The sequence below is a fragment of the Trachymyrmex cornetzi genome, unplaced genomic scaffold (assembly GCF_001594075.2).
Source record: "Trachymyrmex cornetzi isolate Tcor2-1 unplaced genomic scaffold, Tcor1.1 scaffold73, whole genome shotgun sequence".
NCBI lineage: Eukaryota > Metazoa > Arthropoda > Insecta > Hymenoptera > Formicidae > Trachymyrmex > Trachymyrmex cornetzi.
In genome coordinates this window covers 1,137,637-1,162,026 of record NW_017300059.1, presented here as the reverse complement: position 1 = coordinate 1,162,026, position 24,390 = coordinate 1,137,637, and the positions used below count along the sequence as shown (strand labels likewise).

Sequence of the window (24,390 nt, the reverse complement as noted above, 5' to 3'; positions counted from 1 at the left end):
CGCTCGATGGCCCGCCGCTCCCCGCGTCGGCCGTCCGACCTAACCTAACCGCCTCGTCCGCGCGCACGCTACGTCGCGCGCGAGTCGAATGCGAGCGAGAGAGGATCGATCGACCTGGTGGCCATCCCGGGGCGACCGGCACGTAAAACTCGTCGGCGTGCATCCGCGCCGTTTGTTTCCTAAAACGCCGTGGCGTCGTGGCGACGACCGGGGGTAAGCCCGGGGAGAACCAGGATGACGTCGCGGAGGATCTCGTTTTACGTAGATGTGATTTAACGGCGACGTAAGGAGATCCACGTCAGTCACGTTCTTAGTCTGAGGTAATGAATAATATGCAGTCATCCTGTGTTATCTCTGTGACTCTGTCACGTCCGTCCTTCTGACCGTTACAACCGAGACGTTGTGCCATTGATTCGTCGCGTTATCGATTACTCCGCTTAATTATCGTAACACGTGGCTGTGGCTCGCGTGCGTCCAGTTGTGCCTCACGCGGATAGACGTATTTTTTTTCTTTTTCTTTTATGAAACTCGCTCGTTTTGTTTAGAGTCCCGTTTAAATCTCTAAATCCACGAGACCCAGGATTTTTAAATCGTTTCTGTTGTTTCTGTTTACAATTAGCTGAGTTATTCGCATTTCACAATTGTTTTGAACAGAGGAATAGATATATATATATATTGAAAAAATAGTTTTGTTGAAGTATCTAAACATTTAGTTAGATAATCTGAAGACAATTTTGTTGGATAAGGTAATTCATAATGTGTGACACTGGAGTTACTTGCTAGAATGTAAAAATTTTTTGCAGATTATCATCATGTTTGGGCGTCGTGAATATCTTGATGGTTCAACGTTATTTTGAGATCCTAGCTGAATTTTTTAATACCTCAGCAAAACCTTTCCGTGTAACTATGTCCGTCTGCGATGTTCATACATTCATAAAGTGCTAGAACCACTGCTTTTTGTGAGAAAATCAAATATTTAATTTTATCTGACGTTTATCACGTTTAAATCTTGTTAACAATCAACATTTTTCTCGTGAATGGAAAGAATGGTTTTATTGAATCTAAAAATTCTGGATCTAAAAATAATTTTGTTGAACCGTTGAAATAAATAGAAAAAATTTAATAAATCTAATTAAATGAGAGAAAATCCTATATTTCGGTCAAAACAGCTCTCATATTGTTTAGAAATAATAGAAATAGTATGTAATATGTTAAAATAGAATATAAAAATCCTATAAAAATCCTCAGGCTGATTATTAGAATGTCAAAACATTTTACAGCACTATCATTGAGCAATTCAAATAATTGTTATAATCATTCAAGAAGATTATTTTCAAATCTATATCTAACTAAATTCTTGGATATTTCAGCAAAATTGTTTTTTCCGCGTAGTTACGACTATGATCTTTGTCATAAAATGTTGGAATTATTACTCTTTGTCAGAATTTAAATTTATCTATTGTTTATTAGGCTCGATCTTATTGGTAATCGATATTATTATTGTTCGATATAAATGAAAAAAAAAACAATTTTACTAACTTTGCTGTTTTGCTTTCTAAAAGTTTAGCTACATATAGATCTAAAAATAATTTTATTAGACTATCAAACTAATAACTCGATATAAATGGAAAGAGAAACAATTTTACTAACTTTGCTATTTTGCTCTCTAAAAATTTAGCTATATATAGATTTGAAAATAATTTTGTTAGACCATCAAACTAATTATGTACATGAAACACTTCAGTTATTTGCTAGATTATTAAAACTTTTTATAGCATTATCCTCATACTTGAGCGTTTTACATAATTATTTTGATGATGCAAATTATTTTCAGATCTATAGCTAGCTAAATTTTTTAAATACTTCAGCGAAATCATTTTTTCCATGTAACTATATTCATCTACTATCTTTGTACATTAGTAAGATATTAGAATCATTACTGTTCGTACTTTTAATTCATCTATTGTTCACTAGATTTAATTTCGTTGGCAATCGATATTATTTGCTACACGGTTGTGCTTATCTAAACATTTAGCCATAGATGCAGAAAATAGTTTTGTTTTATCGTTAAAGTAATTACATAGAACGTTTAAGGCGGTTGCGAAAATATCAAAATTTTTTTGTAGCATTGCCATCATATCTACAAATTATTTTCAGATGTATATCTAACTAGCTAAGTTTTTAGCTTTTTCAGCGAAACTGTTTTTTTCCATGTATAGCTATGTTCGTCTGCAATCTTTATGCACTTATAAAATATTAGAATCACTTTTCTTCGTACGAGTTTAAACGTATCTGTTGTTCATCAGATTCAGTCTTGTTAGCAGTTGATATTATCATCGTTTGATATAAACGAAAAAAACAATTTTATTTTAGACAAAGAATTTGCTACTTCGCCATCTAAAAACTTGACTAGGAGATCTAAAAATAATTGTGATGGATTATTAAACAAATTATGTAGAACACTCAAGCTGTTTGCGTGATTATTAAAACATTTTATAGCATTATCATGTTTGAACGTCTTACGTAATTATTTTGATGATACAAATGATTATCTTCAGCTCTGTATTTGTTTAGCTAAATTTTTAGATACTTTATTATTCTTTCCATGTATATGTAATCAGCATGATATCCTTGATATGCAATCTTAATGATATGCAAACCTATTTTTTATATCGAATGAACTAGATATAAATAAATACACTTAACAGTGATTTGACTTAGAAAGGATTTTCCAGGAGTGCTTACCGAGACGTATAGGTATATATTTTTAATAAGACAACTCATGAGACGAGGTCAGAGCTTTTATTACTTTCTTACGTCGCGCCGAATCAATTTTCTTGCGAAGAAGGCTAATAATAAGGATTTATCGTCAAATAATTAATAAATAAACCGAGCTGTGCTTGCTGAAAGCGACGACACGTGTCGCATAGAAACAGAGACGAAATTGCGAGACAATGGTCACATATGAGAGACAAAGTCTCATACCGCGCAAATATTCGCTGCTCTGTTTTATTTGAAAAAAACATGTGTGAAAACACAAGTGGGCGTTTTTCATTTGCATAACTTTTAGCGACATTTGCGCTAACTTGAATTAGCTCGAATCGATAGCTCCTGTGCAGCAGACGAATAAGAAGCATTTATCACGTAGAAGTTAAAGCGCGCGATATACTATGAGTAACTATGAGTAACTTACAGTTAGAGATACATAAAATCAATTTACTTTTTATGCTAACGGTGAAATTAATTAAACGTGAGTCGGTCCTAATTTTAATTGTGCACCAGACAGTTTCACGCGTTTTTTACATAACTACATAATTGAAGGATCTTTATTTTTTAAATTATATTTCTGTGGATTATATTTTTATCTATTTCTGCAAAGATTTTATTATATATTTCCAGTGAGTTTCTCTTGAAACTGCGAATAGATTCCAACGTAATTATGTGTCGGATACAGAAGGAGAGGAAAGATGGATCGAAACTAATTTCTGCCTCTTTATATTACACAGTTGGAAAATTTGTGTTAAATATTTACGTGTCCCAAACAGTCCACTCCAATTTTTATGTTAATTTAACTTAGGATGAATACATATGTTAGGAAGTAACATAAATATTATATTACAAATTAACACGAAAAATATAACACTGTAACAATTTGTAAGCAAATTGTAGAACCATATTTTTTTTAATTTAACGAAAGCAAGGACTCTACAAATTTAAAATAATATTTTTTTAGTCGAATTAACATTTATTGTGTTGACATGGTTTATTCATTTAGTTCAGAATTTATATTTAAAATACATTATTTTTACATTATTTGTTCATTTACTCAAATTATTTTAACACTAAGAAACGTACACTCGAATATAGATATTTAAAAAATCAACATAATTATAACAAAAATTTTAGGTGGACTTCATTACTGCTAATTAAAATTAGGTTATTTTTATGAATTTTTTAAAGAAAATCTAGATATTATGTATAGAAAAATGCGAATTTTTTTTACATGAAATTATTTAACATTTAAACAGCAAAACATTTTTTTTATTTAAAAAAAGATGCATTTTAATGGATGCCTCTAAATGGCTATCGAATTAGAGACCATTAAAAAAACACACCTTCATAATTGTCTGCCTAGCTGCTCCCCCACTTAACCAAATAGCCAGGTAGCCAATTTGGCTCCTTACAAAATTCAAACTAATATACCTTTTTTTCAATTTTGCTTCCACGTGATTCTTTTGTGACTTTTTATCATTTTTTATGTTCTTAATTTTAGTAAAAAAATTTTCAATGATATAAAATGGTTGAATTTTTATTTAATTGTCTATCTAGAAAGACCGTTGGAATCAATTTGGCTTTTTTATCCGGTCCTAGTATTAAGTGGGGGGGGGGGATTTACAAATTGTTACAGTGTTATATTTTTCGTGTTAATTTTTTACATAATATTTATGTTACTTCCTAACATATGTATTCATTCTAAGCTAAACTGGAGTAGACTGTTTGGGACACGTAAAAATTTAACACAAAACAGCTAGGCAGACGTCTCCATGCACGGTAGCTGCAAATTATCTGAAAATAAAATCCCTCCGATTTTTGTTAATTATTCCTGGTACTAAAATAAAGTCAATTGCATAAAATTTAAAAAACGTACGGCATTAAAAAAAAATTAGTTTTTTATCATAACAATTTGTTACTTTTTTGTTTATAAAAAATCGAATTTTTGTTGTAAAAACTTAATTCTATTACCAGACATGTGCAAAAGTATTAAGAAAAATAACCAAGAGGTATCTTAATTAGTTTTTGAATTATCACTTCCAAGGAAAGACATGGTTTCGAGAAAAACGCATTTATAAAGTTTTATTATTCGACTTTTTCCATGTGTAACAAAAGTTTCAGTCCACTTACAATTATTCTGCAATATATATATATCAGGGTCATGTAATAAACCTTCCATTTCTTCATACAAATCGTTTTCGTTTTTTTGAAGTCAACAAAGATAAAAGCCTCTTTAATACAAGTACGACATGTTTTTACTATGTGTTTTAGTTTATGTATTACAATATTGTAGAATATATTAATATTACATATTAATCATCATATTATTTTATATTATATTAATATATTTTTTGTATACTAATTATGTTATACTAATATCTTATATTAATTTAGGGAAAATTTCGTTTAGGTGCATTTTTTCTTTTCCTTTGTTTCCTGCAACTCGCAGTTTAAGCAGAGAGCCGAGCTCGCTGACACACAATGACGCGGATTAAATGGAAAACAGAAATGGAAATATCGCAAACTACCGGTTCCGATCAACCATACTAAACAGGAAGTACCCAAGTATTGCCGATCTTTGATGGAGCGTGATCGTTTATGCATAACGGTAATAGTGCAAGCAGTAATAATGTAAATGATAACGGATATAAAATACCGTTTGTGCGTAAGTGATACCGTCGTACATTTTATTATCTGCCATCTAGATGAACGTCGATTTTCTTGTTCGCACACTGTGTCGACATACGATATTTTTCCGTAAAGACCCACGAGCTATGTCGTTCTCGCAGAAAGGGCAGTAGATAGTATTTTAAACATAGATAAATATAGGTAATGGCCGAGTATATATCTGTCTGTACAATAACGTAATAAGCGAAAAACTAATGGAAAAAAAAACAGTTTTGCTGAAATATTTGCAAATTTAACTGGGGATATAAAAAAAATAATTATGTTGGACTATTAAAATAATTATATTTGATGCTTAATCTGATTGCTAGAATGTTAAAGTTTTTTGTATTATTATCAATCATTATCATATTTGCTACATAATTATTTCGATGGTCCAATATAATTATTTTCAAATCTATAAAGTACCGACCTTGCAACTTTTTCCCTATGGCGAAAACGTGAAAAGTGAAAAACTTCATTAACTTTAATGACATGAACTTTTACTTTCCACATTGTATTTTTGCCCTAAGAAAAGAGTTACATGTTCTGTACTCTGCATGGAAACGACGGTTTTGCTAAAGTATCGAAAAATTTTGTTGGATCAAAATAATTGGAACGCTCAAATTAATTACTAGAATGTCAGAACTTATCGAACTTTTGAAACTAATTAATTTGAAGGTCTAACAAAATTATATTTTCGGATCTGTATTTACCTAAATTTTTTGATTTTTCAGCAGAATTCTTTCCATGTGTATTTATTTTTAAGTATTTCAGCAAAATCATTCTTTCCACGCAAGATAATTGACCGCGATTGACGCAAATGAGAAGAGTAATTATTGATGGCCCAACAATATTTTTGGCTCTAAAATTTTCGATGATAATTTAGCAAAATCGTTCTTTCCGTGTATATCTATTCTATTTTGAGATACTTGAGCAAAATCATTTTCTTCATGCAAGACTAATTGATCACGATTGTACGTTATGCAATCGAAAAAGAGATCTTCACGAGTACTCGAAAGAGAAAAAGAAGAAGCGTTAGATCATTAGTGACACATTGCATATCAATGATCATTATAATCGGCAATGGAAATATTCGTCTTGTGTTACACAGCAATTTTATTTGATAATTTCAATTTTTTATGCGGAATCACCATTTTCCCTGCAGTCATTCGATCAACAATCGGCTCGTACTATTGACGTTAACAGCGTGTAGTAATAAATATACGCGTTATTTGTTTTCCTCTTCTTAAAGGCGATATTTGCACAACTTGGCTCGGCTCAGCGAATCCAATAACAAAGTCGTTCGCAGCGGAAACCGCCGGGATTGCTTCAGCCGGCGGCGGCAGACAACGTGGCGACTGGGATTATCCCGATCAGCATCAACGAGACTCAACATCATTCTCGTTCTCGATAACATCTCATCCGTGAAAACTTTTGGCAGCACGTCGCACCGATGAAATTTGCATCGTTCAGCGTTTCGCGTGCCATTCCAAATTCCAACTTGCGCCTGTTAAAGCGACACGAATTCTTCGAGTGCGCGGTAACAATCGCATTTTGTTCGCCGCTAAGCACGATAGTAATCGACGAAAATCGCACGAGGAAATACCTGCCGAGTTGAGTTCGTCGATGTCTCGGAAAGTTCTCGACGACTCCACGATAAATTCCCTCAAGCCGTTCAATTGTCGTGAATCACGTACCGTTCGCGTTCAGCCCGGAAAGATGTCTTTTCCCATCTCTCGCACTCGAGTTTCGTAAAGTTTTGCACTGAAAAAGGTGCCAAAGATGAGATCACGCGTGCACCTGTATAAACGACGCTCGCGCAAAATTCTCAGTAAAACTGTCGCAAACGGTGTATCTAAATCAAACAAAACGGTTTTACTGAAATATCTAAAAATATAACTACACACAGATTTGAGGATAATTTTGTTGGATAAAATATTTAAATAATGATACTCAATTGAGTTGTTAGAATGTCAACATTTATTATAATGTTTGATCGCCGTAGATAATTATTTTGATTGTTCAACGTAATTATTTTTAAATCTGTGTATCCAACTAACTTTTTCGATTCTTCAGCAAAACCGTTCTTTCCATTGCCGAGAAAACTATAAACTTGATGAACAATAAATAAGTTTAAATTCGTGTTAGGTAACTCTAACATTTTAAAAGTGTATATACAAAAATGGCGAAATAATTTTATTAGACTCAAAATAATTATGTGAGATGCTCAAGCTAGTTTCTAGAATATCAAAATATTGCTCTCATAATGCTTGAGTTTTCTCCATAATTATTATTATAATCCAACAAAATTATTTTTGGATAGTACTTCGATAAAACTATTCTTCCCGTTCAATAATAATAATATCGACTGCCAACAATTAAGCCTGAATAACCGATAAGTTTAAGTTCTGAGTAATAACTCTAACATTTTACAAGTGTATGAAGAAAATAATTTTGTATCTTTTTCTGTTCAGTCACGCGAATAATACCCTCGAGTTCACATTAAGCTGTGTTTTTTTTCTTGCTTGACAATCGTAACTAATTGAGCGATATTCTTCCGCTTGCGATTTACTGAAAATTCTTTGAAAATTCTGAAATGTTTCCAGATGTGCTTCCTTTACAAAAATTTAATACTGGTAAATTCTGATTAAATATTTATTTCAAGTAATAAAAGCACTGTTGCTTGTTTAGTTGCTTTTAATATTCGAAATAAACAATTTTCAGTATTAAATTAGCCAGTGTTAATTTCTGTACACGGAGAGAATTTTTTCTTAGAATTTACCCTGAAAATATGACAATCGTGGGACAACATTGTATTTCGAAGAATTTTGATATAAATCTCTCTCATTCATTAATAAAACTACAATAAAGTATAAAATAAGTTTGATCAATTTTACTGAAGTGCATGGTAAAAATCTTTAAAATATTGTATTGTACCACAATCACCATATTTTCAGGGTAAATTTTAAAAGAAAATTCTCTCCGTGTAGAAGAAAATAGGAATTGGGGCGATCTGTACCGTCAATTCTGCAGTTCCTTCCAGTTTGGCCTTTTTCTCACGACACGCTCCCGACAATCGCTCGGGCGATTCGCGTGCCGGGATTCCTTCGCGCTCGCGGTCGCTTTACTCACTTGGACGATAATTGATACCGAGCACGTGCTTACCAGTAATCGTCACGCGCTCGAGCCAAGATGGATCGCCCCGTCGTCAACCACTTGGATGACCACGCAAAACAGCCATATAATAGCGTGTACATAATAGCGTGGATTTTATCGCATTGAGACGCACGCGATAAAATCCAAGCGAAATTCTTGAAGAAATCCCGCTTTGGAGACACGCCTCATCGTAATGAATTAATTACCACTCTCATTATGCCTCAACCTTTTGCATCTTCATTAGAGACAGCTGGTACCTAACAATAATCCGGCTGATTCAATCTACATAGCAATTTGATCACGAAAACTGACTTCGCACAGTTACGTTGGAGTCTTTAATCGTTTAGTGAATCACGAGACAAGACACGCCGACTATAATTTATATGACTTACTATAGACAAGCGTTTAGATGCCTTGTGGTTTATTACGACCACTTATTTCGCTCAGCTTCTTTTCTCGCATTGTCGTTTGCGTAATCGTGACGGAAGCGCGGCGAGAGAGCCAAGATAAAATACGTATATTTCTTTTCATCGTGCCACGTTCACGGTGGCAATTAATCTTGAAATGTTTTCCGAGTGTATCGAGGCCACGTCGAAGTTGAGACGATCGAACGAGATAAAAGGGGATTTTTCAAGTTAAAATCAGTTTGGAAGTTTTCGTGGTGGGGAAAATTCTCTCCGTGAGCGATGCAAAAGTAGATCGCGATTGTTCAGCCGGAGCCGTTGAAGGGTTCAACGCGTACGGTGGGCGTCGACCTTGAATCAGCTGTTTATTCTCAATGCCGACGAGTATATTAATACACCGCGTGTCTTGCAGTGAAAGACGTTGTACTCCCGGGTCGCGTGGCAACGTTTTGTGGAACCTGTCGAGTGCGTTACCGTGTAACGAACCTCTGCGAAAGTCGCCCTCCGTATATCCGAAAACACCTGTTGATTGAAGCAGGAATAATTTCGATAAATGTTTTTCGTGTTAAGAAAGTGGGAAACTTTTATACAAAAGTTGCTCGCGCATTGGTGTTATAGTTGGAAGTTTGTAACAAGGAGGACGTAATATTTTCGATCGTACGAGAGGAAATGATCGCGTGATCATTTGGTAATATATATATGTTTATTATTATATAATAAAATTGATGAAAAGTCAAAGAAACGAGTAATTAATTAGGTCGAAGATTAAAACTAGTTTATTGAAACGTCAAGAAGGGATTAAGTCTGTTAAATAAGGAATTAGAGAAGGAGGGATTAAATTTAATTACTCATTAATATACAATGCATGGAACGTTTCGACTATACTAAGTCTACTTCAGCCAAATTATAATGTAAAATAAGTTTACAATGTAAGTTTGTAATGTAAAATAAGAGTTTGGAAACAAATTGATTTTTATTATATATTATATAGAGTTTACTACCTAGAATTTACAGGGAATTTCTTTTTTACTCTTAAAAATATTAGATACTTTATTTACTCTTGATAGATATAATCTCGTTTTTTATACTGAATTCCTGTTTTTTTATACTGAAAAAAATTATGTTATATCAATAGCATCATTTTAATTTTAAAACAATCTTGTTGATTCAATAACGGTTTTATGAATAAATGAAATTTTATTGAAACAGAGGAGATGTATTTGTTTTATTAACAACGTAACTGAATTAACAAAATTATTTTCAATTAAAATAATGCTGTTAACATAACATCTTTCTTTTTTTCAATATATTAATTTACAATGTATAGTTTGTGTTACTTTTATACTTGTCTTGTTCATTTAAAAGTTGCGTTGTTATCTTATCTCATCTGGAATTTTTAACAAAAGTGCTTTGGAAATTTCGGAAATTTTTAGGAAAATTTTCCACAGGATTTCAGACAAGTACTCCGTTATACAAAATACTTAATATATAAAATAATATAACATATTATATACAGCTCCGACAAAAGATTTATATTATAATTTGATGTTTTTCTATTTCCTATGTTATTTATATTTATATTTTTTAATTATAATATATATAATATATAATCTGTTAAATTATTAAAAACAATCTTGCAAAAATAAAAAAAAATGTTAAATATAATTATAAATCTCTTAATATACGTGTATTGTATATATTATATTATATTATTATAGATTATATTTTACGTTATATACATATATATATTTGTGTGTATTTGAGCCACGCGCGATACTTTCATCATTATCCATATGCAACAAAATCACAATTATGCTAACAAAGCGGAGGAGATTCAATTGTTAGCAGATTTCGTAGAAATAGAGAGTACGGACGGATGTAGCGCGCAGCATACGTCATGACACTAATTGTCGTGGTAATTTCAGTAACGGATTACCCAGTTTTACACACATTGTTTCTGTGACATATTGCCGCGTGGCATACGATAAGACTCTTGTGGTGAATTTCCTTGTGATACCTCCGAGATAAAACATCGATATAAAACCGTGGTTATCGGCTCTCCATGGGATACCGTACTGCGAGTATCGTTTTTAATTTTATGTTTCTTTTTTTTAGTGAAATATCACGTTATCCCGAGAGATACGCATACACACTCCAGATCAAAAGTTTGGAAAACACTGTTCAAAAATTGACATTTTTTTCGATCACTTATTGAAATATCCACGTATTTTTTTCACAATAATTTTTCCAGATCCAATAACAGTTATGGAATCTAAAGAATTATTGTTACAGGAACATATTGTTATGAATATTTGAGTAAGTAATTTCAGGAATGTCAATTTTTAAAAAGTGTTTTCAAACTTTTGGCCTGGAATGTACTTACAAAGGGATGAAAATATGATGCATTTAAAAATAAAAAAGGAGAGCTAGCTAATTTTTTTCTCTTTTACCGTCCCTCTCTCTCTCTCTCTCTCTCATACTTAATTCTTTTTGTTCTCCCTCGTCGCGAACGAATCGAGAATCGTGACACTTCTGAGAGAAATTTGTCAGCGATAAAGCATTCTTTTCAACTTCGCTCGCTCGTTTGCGAGATGTTTCGCATGATCCGTCACGTGCCTACATTTGCCAGGCTCAGATCGGGTCCGCAAGCCGAATAGCGTTTTACGTCACGCGCCAGCACGCGGTAAACAAGTAATTCGCGCACGACGGAGCTTGGCGTTCGGCCAAAGAACCGCTAAAGTTCCAATCGCTATGCCCTTTCGTCTTATGCGATCTTGCGTACAATGCTGCGACGTCTGGTCCATGACTCGCAGATGCGCTCTCGTCCTCATGACTCAAATCGCACTTCGCGGAATCTACGACCATTATTTTAATTGCTCCGCTTCCCGCGGTATACATCCACGAGGATGCTCTCAGACAGAGAGAGGGTAGGTTGGAAATCCAAAAGGGGCTTAGAAGAAGAAGAGAGAGAGAGAGAAAGAGAGTTGCAGACAATGTGTGTGTGTGTGTGTGTATATAGGGATAGGCGCTATGTCGTTGGCGCATTGCGGTAAGCGGTAGGTACGCGCTCTATTTCGCGATCGCATCGACGTAGCTTTAGCATTACGTATGTATGGGGAAGTATATAAGAGCGGGAGAGAAGCCCGACCTTGCGCGCGAGAGCGATAATTCTCGCCTTCTCTTTCAGCTTCCTCGATGGAGGGCACCGGCAACGACAAGCAGAACGAGTCGGACGAGTGCGACGTGAACGGGGACAATAGGAAGCGGGACGACGACGATTCGACCGGGCAGGAGGACGTTGATCGGAAGATGAAGGCGGAGGATAAACGTGAGTCCCTGGAGAACATGAATTTGAAGAACGAGATGAAGACGCTGAAGAAGACGCTGTCGGCCGACGACGAGGAGGCCGACGAGGAGGACGAGGGCAGCAAGGAGTCCGCCGACGAGGAGGAGCGCAAGGAAACGCAACCAGGTGGCGAGAAGAAGGAACAGGAGTCATCCAGCGATAGTACATCCACCAGCACCACCGATGACGAGTCCGAGACCAGTTCGGAGGACAAGACGGAGCCGTCGAAGCCAGAAACGGCCCAGACGACGCAAACGGAAGCGACTTCGCGGGAGGAATCGAAGGAAAGCACTTCCAAGAACGAGGACATGACGGACGACAGCGATATCGAGGATGATTTGGTCTCGGCGATCAATTACAACACAATCACCTCTTTGGCGGCGCTCAAGGATATGTTACAGTCCTCCGGGGAGGACTCCGACGGTGTGGATAGTTTCTTCCATCATTATTTCCTGTCGCATGTAAACCGGCTGCCGTCGAGGAACCAGACACATAGTCCATATCCCTGGGGCAGGAGATTGTCGGAGTGCCGAGAGGAGGACGAGTACGAGACCGAGGAAGGTGAGGGAAGGCGCGCCTTTGTCACTTTGAAGAGAGTTTTTGGGAGTTAATTACCCCGGATTAAACCGGATTCCCGCGGACAATTACGAGAAAAGCGTGCAGTTACGAAATATAAGCTATTGCGAGGAGCCCGTCCAATGAGAGCTAAGATTAGCTTAACGTGCTCGCGTTTGGCAACGCGCGGCGCGAAAAGTCACTCCACTTAGGTAACGATCGCTTTTAAGCGTATTTATAACGCGTATTTCTCTCCTCTCTCTCTGGAACCAGAGAGATACGAATCCTTGACCGTTTACAAGGACATAATCGACTTTGAGATGATTTAGACTAAAAATTTGGAAACGCTTTAAAGTTTAACATTTTTGGGATTACTTTTAATATTAAAATGTTCACAACGATGTTTTTTTAATACTTCTTTAGATCTATTAACTGATTTTGAGTCTGAAGAATTATTGAAAGAAGAGAAAGAATTCTATTTTCGGTCAAAGCGGATCTTGATACTTGATAATGTTTATATGCAAAGTAAATACATTAAAAACTGTACTTTTTAGTTCTATAAATTACGCGTCGATTCAGTTTGTCAGACTTAATTGAAACGCAATCATAAACTGAAGTTTATGATTGTTTATACCGTCTCCTTGAAAAGTAATGTTCTCTTACTGATTATTTCGCCAATTATCTTCACATGCCTCGGTAATCGAATTAATAAGACACTCGCACGGAATGAGAAAGATTTAGGTTTAAATTCCAACTCGGATAATTTTTCGCAATAAGTTCTCTACAATGTTTTAAGGTACTCATTATTATTACATTGACGAGCAAGGTAATTCATGAAATTATTTCCACATAAAAAAAAGATTGTTTTTTTATGTATCTAAAAATTCAGATGCTGGATACAGATCTGAAAAGAATTTGGTTGATCCATTAAAATAATTATGTAGGACGCTCAAACTTGTTGCTCGAATGTTGCTCAAAATTTGTTGTAGTATGCTTGAGATTCTTATGTAAATATTATGATAGTTCAATAAAATTATCTTCAGGTCTGTTATGTAGCTAAATTTTTAAATAATTCAATAAAATTAATTTTTTCCGTGCAACTTTAGTTTATGATTGCGTTTATAAAACTGAGCAATATATTTGCCAGTTTACATATAAACATATAATTAAGAATCAAGATCCGCTTTATGATTAAAAATAAGATTTTTTTAAATTTAAATTTATCAGTGCAAATTTCACTTATGATTGAAGAATTATAGGTATTTGAGTAAGTATCCCAAAAATGCTAATTTTTTAAAAATATTTCCAAACTTTTTTGATCTAGAATGCATATATAATAGAATATTAAAATATCACGATATTATTTATCTCGCGCGTTTCTTTACTGTCTTAATCACGTTACGAAAGATTTATAATTGTATTTAACGTTTTTTTTTTCTATTCTTGCAAATATTGCTCTTAATAATTTACTAGCATCGACCGACTTTTATCGATGCGCAATAGTCTTGTCGCGTCACCGCGAATTTTCCGATGATCCAACGGGGTCACAGACGCGCCTTTGTGCCACTCCTCGACCTTGGAACTCCACACGTGAATTGTATAACGAGAGCTTTGTCACATTTCCATGGCGTTTCAGAAGCTCTGATCGCGATGGCTTTTACAGGGAAGAACGTTGATAGCCCGAGCGTCGATAGTAAGAAGGATACGTCGAAGACACAGATCGAAAAGACGGACAGCGTCTCCTCCAAGACATCGAAGGCGTCAAGTCCGTCGTCTTCGGAGAATTCTAGTTCGGAGAAGATCGACGAGAAGTCTTTGGCGACGTCCAGTGTGTCGGATGCGAAACCACCGTCACCGTCGTTAATAGCGACGACAACGACGACGACGACGACGATGACGATGATGATGACGACGCCGACGACGGGCGCGACCATGGCGACGATGACGGTCGCGACGTCGGTTTCCGGTAGATTCACAACATCCACTGTGACGTCGCCGACGTCGACGACGAAACCTCCACTACGAAGACGACATACCACCGGCCCAGGCATGACCTTCCCCGCTACGGACCCTCCTTCGTATTCCACCAGCATGACCTTCTCGAGGACCAGCCCGTTGCCCAGCCCGCATTTCGACAAGCGGTTCTTCGACAGTAGCCTGATCGAGATGAAAAGCCAGGCGAGCAGCACCAGCACTCTCGATTACGACTCCACGGAGGAAGTGTGGGTGCGCAGGATGGATCTCGTGCAGGAGAGGAAACGACGGGTGAGTGAGCCATTATCTCGAGTATTAACCTGCATGATATTAACGAGACCCGTCAAGAATTCTCCTGCTTTTAATGCTCCGGATGCTACGAAACTTTAATGACTACCTAGGAACTGTCTGATATCGCAACAGTACTTGTTGCTCGTGTTGGTGAGGTAAAAAAAATCGTTTACTGAGTAAATTTACTTGTGGCAGCACGTTGCTAAAATAGAGTAGCAAATATAATAGATAGATATGAATGTAAAAGAACGATTGTAAAGAAACTAATTTCATTTGTTGAAATAAAATTGGTTTCTTCGCAATCGTTTTTTTTGCTGTCGATTTGTTATACACGTTATGTATTTAAAAAAGAATGAACTTTTTAAATAGAATTTTACACGTGCAATGCAATTGTTCGATTGAATCGAATAAGTGTCATTTCAAAATTATCGAATTGATCGCCGCGTTTAACAGAAAAAGCAAGTAAATTAATAGATAAATACACTCATATTAAAAAAAAACATGAAAATAAAATAAGTTATTTATTATAAAATTCCTTAATATGATTAAAGGTTAATATGGTCAAACACATTCTGATTCTTAGTTCCTTACTAAAACTAAATGTATTATAAACGAATTATATTAAAGAATCATTTGCAAAGCTGCTTTTTCTGCTGAACGCAATCAATATTGTTAATATTATAATTCATATCTTTGGTAAAAGAGCGTATTCTTTTTTTTATCACACATTATATATATTTAATTGATGAAGTGTGCATAAAATGTTCAACGAACGACAATATATTTTTTCGCAAATTTTTCCTTCGAAGAGAATAACCTTAAACGTTATTTCGTGCGTTATCCCTTTAAGGATCGAACTAACGACATATAGACAATCGCGCCTCGTCGGCGTCGGCGTTCCATTTGCTCCGTCCTATAATTGCACCAATTAACCAATTGCTACGAGTGGAGGCAGTCCCGTAAATTTGTTTACAGCGATCCCAGCCGGTCGATTCTTACGAAAGCGGCTCGTACGAATAATCCCATCGTTCCTTCCATTCGCCCGTTGTTTTCTCGTCGATTGCGCCACGATCATTCGTCGGTTATACGTCAACGCAATGAAATTGAATACTTTGTCGTCGTTCTCGTATTTGCGTGTCTTTCTCAGCAATGCTTTATTAAAATACGCTTTATTAAAACGCTCGATGATGCGCGTCGTCATTATTGTATAAATGATTGATAACGCAATTTCGTGTAGCCCTGAATATTACGGTCGCATTGCTCGTTTTGTCGATTTACTTCTTTTCCTCTTTTTTGTTCATTCAGGGTTTTTTTTTTTTTTTCAATGCGTCATTGTGCTTGCTGAATAAGGTTTTTGCATTTTTATAAGCTCGCTCTCGTTATGTTCCTTTTGCATGGTGAATAGCGTAAAATCGTCATTGTGAAGATATTTGCTATTAGCGCGCGGCTTTCGTAAGTAGCAGACTTAATATTCAATCGCATGTCTTTAAAAAAAAGATATATATAGAATCGGTAGAGAGAACTCGAGGGGATTTTTGCTTTTCTTCTATTTCCTCTTCTTTTTTCTTTCTTCCGAGAGCGGATTATTTTGGCGAGTTGGCTGACGGAGTTTCTTCCCAATGGAACAATCGATGAGAAACGAGTCGAATGCAGGAAATAATGATTGCGAATTTCCGAGTATTTTTGCAATAGACAAACGATTCTCGCACAATCATTTTTTTGAGAGGTTAATTTTAAAAGACAAGGACGTCGAAATAAAACTGAGTTTATTTTTACAACTGACAAATAGCAAGGTTATTGTCAATTGTCAATTTTACTGGTATAATAGTGGATAACGGTACGATTTAGGAAACTTGAGATATATTTTAAAATATCAATTTAATCGTTATATAATAATTATAAATGTGTATATACAAAAATATGTATAACGAATATAAAATATACACAAATCGTTTTTATGTAAATATAAAAATTTAGAAAAAATTGCACAATTATCAGTTACATAAATTGAACAAAAATTATAACATCAGCTGTACCTGATTTTTTAAAATGCTGTTGGCACAAAACAAGACGTAGCAAAACTGTTTTTTCCGTGTCGATGTTCAAAAAGTAATGAAGGGAAGACTAGATTATGTGTTTCTGAATGTCATATCATTTGCCCCAGATCTCCCGATGCGGCTCTAACGTTTTGCGGAAGGGGTGAAACGAAGTGGTACAAGGCTTCCTTTAAGCTCTATCGATTCTCTCGAAGGAGAAATTACCGATGCCTCTCGTGGCGAGGTCTTATGATGGATAGATATTTTGACGTGTCCACCGTGCGTATCTTTACTTTGTTGTAAAAAATATCGAAACAATATTAATTGGAACAACGAAGCAAACTCAAATATCTTACATCGAAGCTTGATCATTATTTTCTACATTTTTCCCAGGATCGCTGTACATTTCTGTCGCTTTCGTCATTTCAGATCACTGTGCACATCGCGCACTTAGCAATTCTTTCAATTTTTTAAGGAGGAGTTTTATGATTCATTAAAATCAATATTGATCTTTGACATCTACAATTCGCCTGTTTGATTTAATATTATATTTTATATAGACAGAAAAAGAAAGAAAGAGAGAACGAAATAATTCTATAATCTTATTATGGAAAGAACAGTTTTGCTAAAGTATCTTAAAAATTTAGATAGATTTCAGATCTGAAAATAATTTGATTTGAATGATCGAAATAATTATTTAAAACATTCAAACTGATTTCTGGAATGTCAAAACTTTTTGCAGCATTTCATGAATGCCTTACATAATAATTCTGTTAGTTCAACAAAATTAATTTTTAGGTCTGAGCTAAATTATAAAAAATTTCAGCAAAACAGTTCTTCTCTTGTTGATGATAATGCTGTAAAAAGTTTTAACATTCTAGCAACCAGTTTCAATATTTTACATAATTATTTGATAGGCAGTAAAATTATTTTTAGATCTGTATCTAACTGAATTTTTAGATATTTCAGTAAAATTATTCTTTTCGTGTAGTCGTTTTGAAAAAGAACGATATATATATATATATATAACTAAAATTAGAAAAATAAAACAAATAGAGCTTAGAAAAAGGAAAGAAAGAGATACGAAAGCAAAGCGATATTTAATTTCTGAGACGTGCACACGTGCGTTATGCCAATATTGTCACTACTGATAATTGATGTTCCGCCTTTAACGGCGCGACTGTAGGCGGTAGGATAAGCTTTTCACGCGTAAGAAAATAAGTTAGCAGTATCACGATAAAATTCGCTAAAAATGGATCGCCACACGGACGTTGCACGGAATTATTCTTGATGACGTCAACAATAATGTCATTATGACAATTGTCAAGAGAATATCATTATTGGTATGTTTCACTGTCAATTAAAAGAGAGGAACGAACGCGTATCTGACTTCTCATATCCACGTGCCGTCAGTCAACACTGAGATCTTGATAGACACGAATTTTTACGAATCTTTCAAAACCGTAGTTTCAAAATTAGTCTGTATTGCATCGGTTTTTTTTTTTGCGAGACTATAGCGACAAGCTTTAATTATTACTTGTCTTTAACTCTACATTGCTGTGTGTTTTAAAAAGAAAAACAACATATTCGAAGCTCATCAAAATGGGAGAGAGATAATTCCATGGGTTTCTTTTCGAGGAGTATACATTCGATTTTTTATTTCTGTTACGTTTTCATTAATTTAATATAGAGTTTTATCAAAGAGGCGATTTACACCGTGATACGTATCAATTTACTCCATCTATCGGGACAAATCGACTACAATGCAGAATTGACTACAATGCAGCATACTCGTATGTCATTTACTACAAAGAAACTGCACAGTATACAAAATCCTTTGTGACGAAAATTTAGAGGAAGGTTCTCTCTAGCACATTAGTACATATTTACTCTCTAAATCTGAATCAGTGGATAATCATTGATATCAGCGCCAAGTATGCCACTGGAAATCAGTGAATGAAGTGTGAGATCTCTAACCTAGCTAATCTTTACTATGTGATTTAACTAATCTTGTTTTAAGTGCATAAATTTAATAAATATAGTATTGGAAGATTCAAATTAATATGTAAATATTAATATTTTGGTTATATAATGCTTCAAATATTCTCCCTTTTTTAGTTGAACTTCACTGATTATCCAATGCCAAATATGCCACTGGATAATTAGTGTCTATCCACTGATTCAAATTTAGAGAATAAGTATAATAATTAATTGTTTATAATAATTGTTAAAAATTCTAATGTCGAAACTGTAACTTGTAAAAACTGTGCCAACGAGCTTCAGTCTCCCTCTATCTAAAAATTTGGTTAGATATAGATCTGAAAACAATGTTGTTAAAACCATCAAAATAATTATTCATGTAGAACGCTTAAACTATTTGCTATATAGAATATTGAAACCTTTTGCAATGTTACCATCAATGCTTAAGTATTTTATAGCACTTAATTATTTTAGTGGTCTGACAAAATTATTTTTAGATCTGTATTTACATTTATCTAAATTTTTAAATATTTCAGTAAAACCGTTCTTTTCGTATAGATACGGATCTGAATATATATATATAATCTTGAACCATCAAAATAATTATGTAGAACGTTCAAACTGGTTGCTATATAGAATGTTAAAATTTTTTGCAGCATTATCAACGCTTAAGCGTTTTGTATAATTATTTTGATGATGCAACAAGTTATTTTAAGATCTGTATCTAGCAAAATTTGTATATACTTCAGCAAAATTATTCGTTTTGTATGCGGCGCAGTAAACAGACAACTTACCGCGAAGCGAACGATGACCGTTGCTCGAAGGAGAATCGTTATCGCGATAACGAGTTGCGAAAAGATAGTGGTCGTGAGATAATTTGAGCACCCTATCCGTGACACTTGTCATTCGGTGTCGGAATCTCGATGGACGGACGCATGATATCCACGAAATGAACACCTGGGAAGCGCGTCGTTTTCATCTCGATGATCGCGAGAGGATGTCGGTGCCCTTGGTCGGGAAAGTGCGGAAGTACTCTCTGATGCCGTATCTGGACCGTTGCCCGGAGTACCATGGGACTTATAAGGTATTTTGCGAGGTGTTCCTTTTGCTCATGCAAAATTAATACATCTCGCTCTCGGGCGACTGATATATATTTATCCGTGTCAACTCTGACAAGAGATGTGGCTCTTTAACGGAGAGGAGCAAGATAGATAGATAGATAGAAAGAAAAAGAGAGAGAGACAGTGAATGAAGAAGAGGTTGGAGATGAGAACCGCTCGAAGGTCGCCATCCTGTCGCGCCCTTCTTCGATCCCATGTCTCCCATTGTGCTCCGCGGGAATTCACGTGAATGCGCATAACGAACATCCACGCGGGGCGCCTATCAATATCCCTTTTATGCGCTAAGCAATTTGTTATTTCGCAATTATACTTCGACCCATCGTTATTCTCTCGCTGAAAAAGGTCTGATAATAATAATCAAGCAAGATGATGATTTCATTAAAGCTTTGGTGTAATATATAATTTCAATCAAACGTTTGGTTTAAATAACTAAAACGAACTAAACTCTAATTTTTATTTTTACTTTTTAAAAAAAAATTATCTTCTTTAATTATTACCAATAATAATGGTTGGTTATTATTATTATGTTTGGTAACATTTACTAAATAATGTACAAATGCGCTAAACGAAATACATTTGGCAGCTATTACCAGACTTTTTTTCAGTGCTCGCCTCGCCTCAGTCGTTAACAAATGTATTTTTTTTTTAAACATTGTTGCGCATACAAACATGAAACGATAATTTCCCAAACTGTTCTTAAAGAGTCCCTCGGAGATTTCGCTTCGAGCATTCTCTTGTCCTGTCAAAAAGATTTACAGATAAAAATATCGACGTCATTTGCTAAAACAACGGCACAACTCAAAAAACAAATAGTGAATTCGGTTGGACGCACAAGTGTGCACTGATGCGTACTAAAGCCGTTGTACACTGATTTAATTGGACTGTAAAAGTGACATGCAAATATTTTGATTTATAAAATGCATATTTTACTTAACAGCACACAACAAAATGCATTGAAGATTTCACGGTTTAACTTGTTTCTATATTTACATTGAACACATTTTTACATTTTAGTTTGTGTACGACGGCTTTAATATAAGTGCGTCCAGTTGAATTTGCTTACAATTTTCTATAAAATAAATGTTTTGAATCATTAAAATTTTGTAATATTTATTTTGAAGTACAATTTTAATAATAAATGATTTAGAAGAATATAAATATATTTTTATATTTTCCTAAAAAAATATTTTTTTTTTATGTTTCCATCCTTTTTTTGTGTGCAACACTGAAAAAATTACTAAATCTTAATATTATATATGTTTCTTTGAATATTACTAAGTAAACATTTACTTGTAGTAAATAAATGTATGTTTATATTTAGTAAACACTTGCTTAAAACTATTCAAACAAATATTTATTAAAATTTAGTATTTTATACTGGAAACAGTGCAAAAATTTTTGAGTTACAGCGAATGAGCGATAACGAGACAGTTTTGTAAACTACGGAAAATATGAATTCTTATCGCTTAAGTGAAGTATTAATTATTTGTTTTTTTTTTTTATTTTTTTTTATAAACGCCAGGAACAATTACATCATTAACTGACGTATTTCAGCTGATAAAGTATGATTCATAATCTGTTGTATAGCGCGGTATGTAGTTGACCAAGTAACAGAATAAAAATAGATCCGACTTGTTAAAACATTCTAGGAGATGCGAACATCAGGCGAAACGATCGTACGGTGCCATTCGTTGGACATTTCCCAGAGTGAATCTCTTCTTGGACGAGTTCCAAAGATATTATTATTATGTAATTGGATACGCCTATCTTATTTATCTCCTCTTTTACTTTAATATTCGAATAAATCAATGCAAAATTTCTCGCCACGCTCGCGGACGTATCTCGCGTTGCATTCATCGCGGTTTAGAAGAGCTTATAAATGCAAGAATGTGTGCGTAAATAATCGCGCTGTATCGCCTATCGTGCGATTAAATAGCGATATCTAATCACCGCTTCTCGTGTTGTCTTCAGGTTTGCAGCTTATAATAATTCCCACGAAAAGTCGTTAGAATTGTAACCGAAAGTCCCTGAATGTTTTCGGGATTCCGTGCGGACAACTCGATCGATCGTCTCTAAAACCACTTTCTTCTTTTCAGGAGCTTGGTTCGCAACCACTACCAACGATCGTGACCGAGGATACGGATAATTCCGGGCATGTTTCTCAAGGTCACAGGCCACGAGCAGGTGAGTTAGTAATTGACGATCGTGTGTGCCGGTCATTATATTTTCTTCTCTTCCGGGGCACGCGAACGATATATTCACTTTTTGCAAGGAGATTCGTATCGCGTAATTATTATTTGTTTATCTGTGTAGCAGAAAATTTATATTTTTTTGAATACGTAAAGTAGTTTATGCGAGTGAAGATCAGTAATTATTGCAAAGACTTTACACGTTCAATAATACTATCAGTACTAACAAATACTGACAATATTATTCGCGTCCGGTTTATATTGATAAATTAATGTAGAATATTGATAGTGAGTTATTCATTGTCGAGCATCAGTATCTCCTACAGAAGCGACACTGATGCCCGAAAATTTAGAAATCCAGATCATATCAATAATATGTCAGTATTCATTGATACTGACAGTATTATTAATCGTGTAATGTCTGTATTACGTTGAAATTGATTTGCAAATAAAATAGTAGTGAATAGTAAACCAAGTTATGGAATAATAATACACTATACTTATGGAAATAATTTGGTTTGCAGATACGTGGGGATCGCACTCGAAGACTATCAGGAAGTCGTCTTATGGGAGCGCACCTAGTTCTGGAAAATCTACGCCACTTCCGCAGCCAGCAGAACCGTCGAGTTCGTCGAGTTCCGGCAAAGGCGGCCGAAAGACTTCCGGTACTCGGTCCGGTTCCACCAGTCGCAGTAATAGTCGCAGTAATAGCGCGGAACGTCGAAAAAGTGGCGGTGGTACGGATGACACTGCTAGCCCTACGAGAAAGCCGGCGCTCTTCGACGCTTTCAGGCCGAGGAGCAAGTCGGACGCCAGCAAGAGGAAGCCCAGTATTATAGCTAATATGAAAAGTGCCGTTCAGGTACAAACAAGAGAATAATATACGCATTATGAAATTACAATAGAATGTGATATGTATGGTTAGTTTTACGGTTATGTGGTACCTATGTATGGTTAGATTACGGTTGCCACCTTTCGAGTCCGCTGTAGATAGATAACTCTTTTTATCGGAGATCGATTATCTGCCGAAATTATTATTGCCTTGTAATCGATCTCTCTAAAGAAAAAAATTATCAGCTTTGGCGCTTCCCGCTGGAGATTTCTTTTCAAAACCGAATGAAAATCAATGCGTGTATAAAAAATTGAATAGAATTTATTCACTTCAACATACATAATTCAAAAAAGGAACTTGGTTTACTACTTTTATCCATTCTTTTGTCTACAGTCTACATTACCAATCTAAACCTAAATTTCGTTTATTCCTTTCACGGATTTTTGGTATTCAAACTATTACAGCCTTATATACGATACTTTCTGTAATGCATTTCCTTTTATCTATTCCTACCACTACACACATATATCTATCTATTTATCTCTTTCTCATTTCTACTTCTTTCGATGTGCGTATGAAAATGAGGAAAGCCAGCATCATTTGTACATTACCGTTTCATAAAAAAAAATTATAAAAATTTAGAGTTAGTTAAAGAACCAGAGATTCGTTTAAAAAATCAGAATCTTGGATCACAGAAGTGGCAACCGTGATTGCGATATGTTAAATTATATAAAATCCTTTAGTTTTGAAAAATTTGTATCAAAACTATAATTTTAATTGTTACCAGTCTACAAAAGGAATGGTTTCGCTAAAGTACCTAAAAATTTAACTAGATATAGATTTGAAAATAATTTTATATATTAGACTATAAAATAATTACATACATAAATACACTTAAGCACGATGAGCAACGTTGCGAAAAATTTTGACATTCCAATAACCATCTTCTATATAATTTTGATGATCCAACAAAATTATTTTCAGATCCAGCTAAGTTTCTAGATACTTTAGCAATTGTTGTTTGTATAGAAGTTTATTGGAAATATCACATTTTAGAAAGCTTTATT

At 34.8% G+C, this 24,390-nt stretch overlaps 1 protein-coding gene across 4 annotated transcripts in view; it reads left to right on the top strand.

The window, feature by feature from the left end:
- Window positions 1–24,390, top strand: part of SNF4Agamma (SNF4/AMP-activated protein kinase gamma subunit) — a 78,500-nt gene that overhangs the window by 1,353 nt on the left and 52,757 nt on the right. For 2 of the 4 annotated variants that reach the window (XM_018517972.1, XM_018517970.1), the window contains exons 2-5: window positions 12,187–12,906; window positions 14,564–15,165; window positions 22,399–22,486; window positions 23,016–23,353. In XM_018517972.1, the coding sequence (XP_018373474.1) occupies window positions 12,195–12,906; window positions 14,564–15,165; window positions 22,399–22,486; window positions 23,016–23,353 (1,740 nt within the window). In that variant the 5' untranslated portion in view covers window positions 12,187–12,194. Of the gene's footprint in view, window positions 1–11,798; window positions 11,927–12,036; window positions 12,060–12,186; window positions 12,907–14,563; window positions 15,166–22,398; window positions 22,487–23,015; window positions 23,354–24,390 lie in introns of those variants that run through there. The other 2 variants (XM_018517969.1, XM_018517971.1) reach the window with 2 other exon arrangements.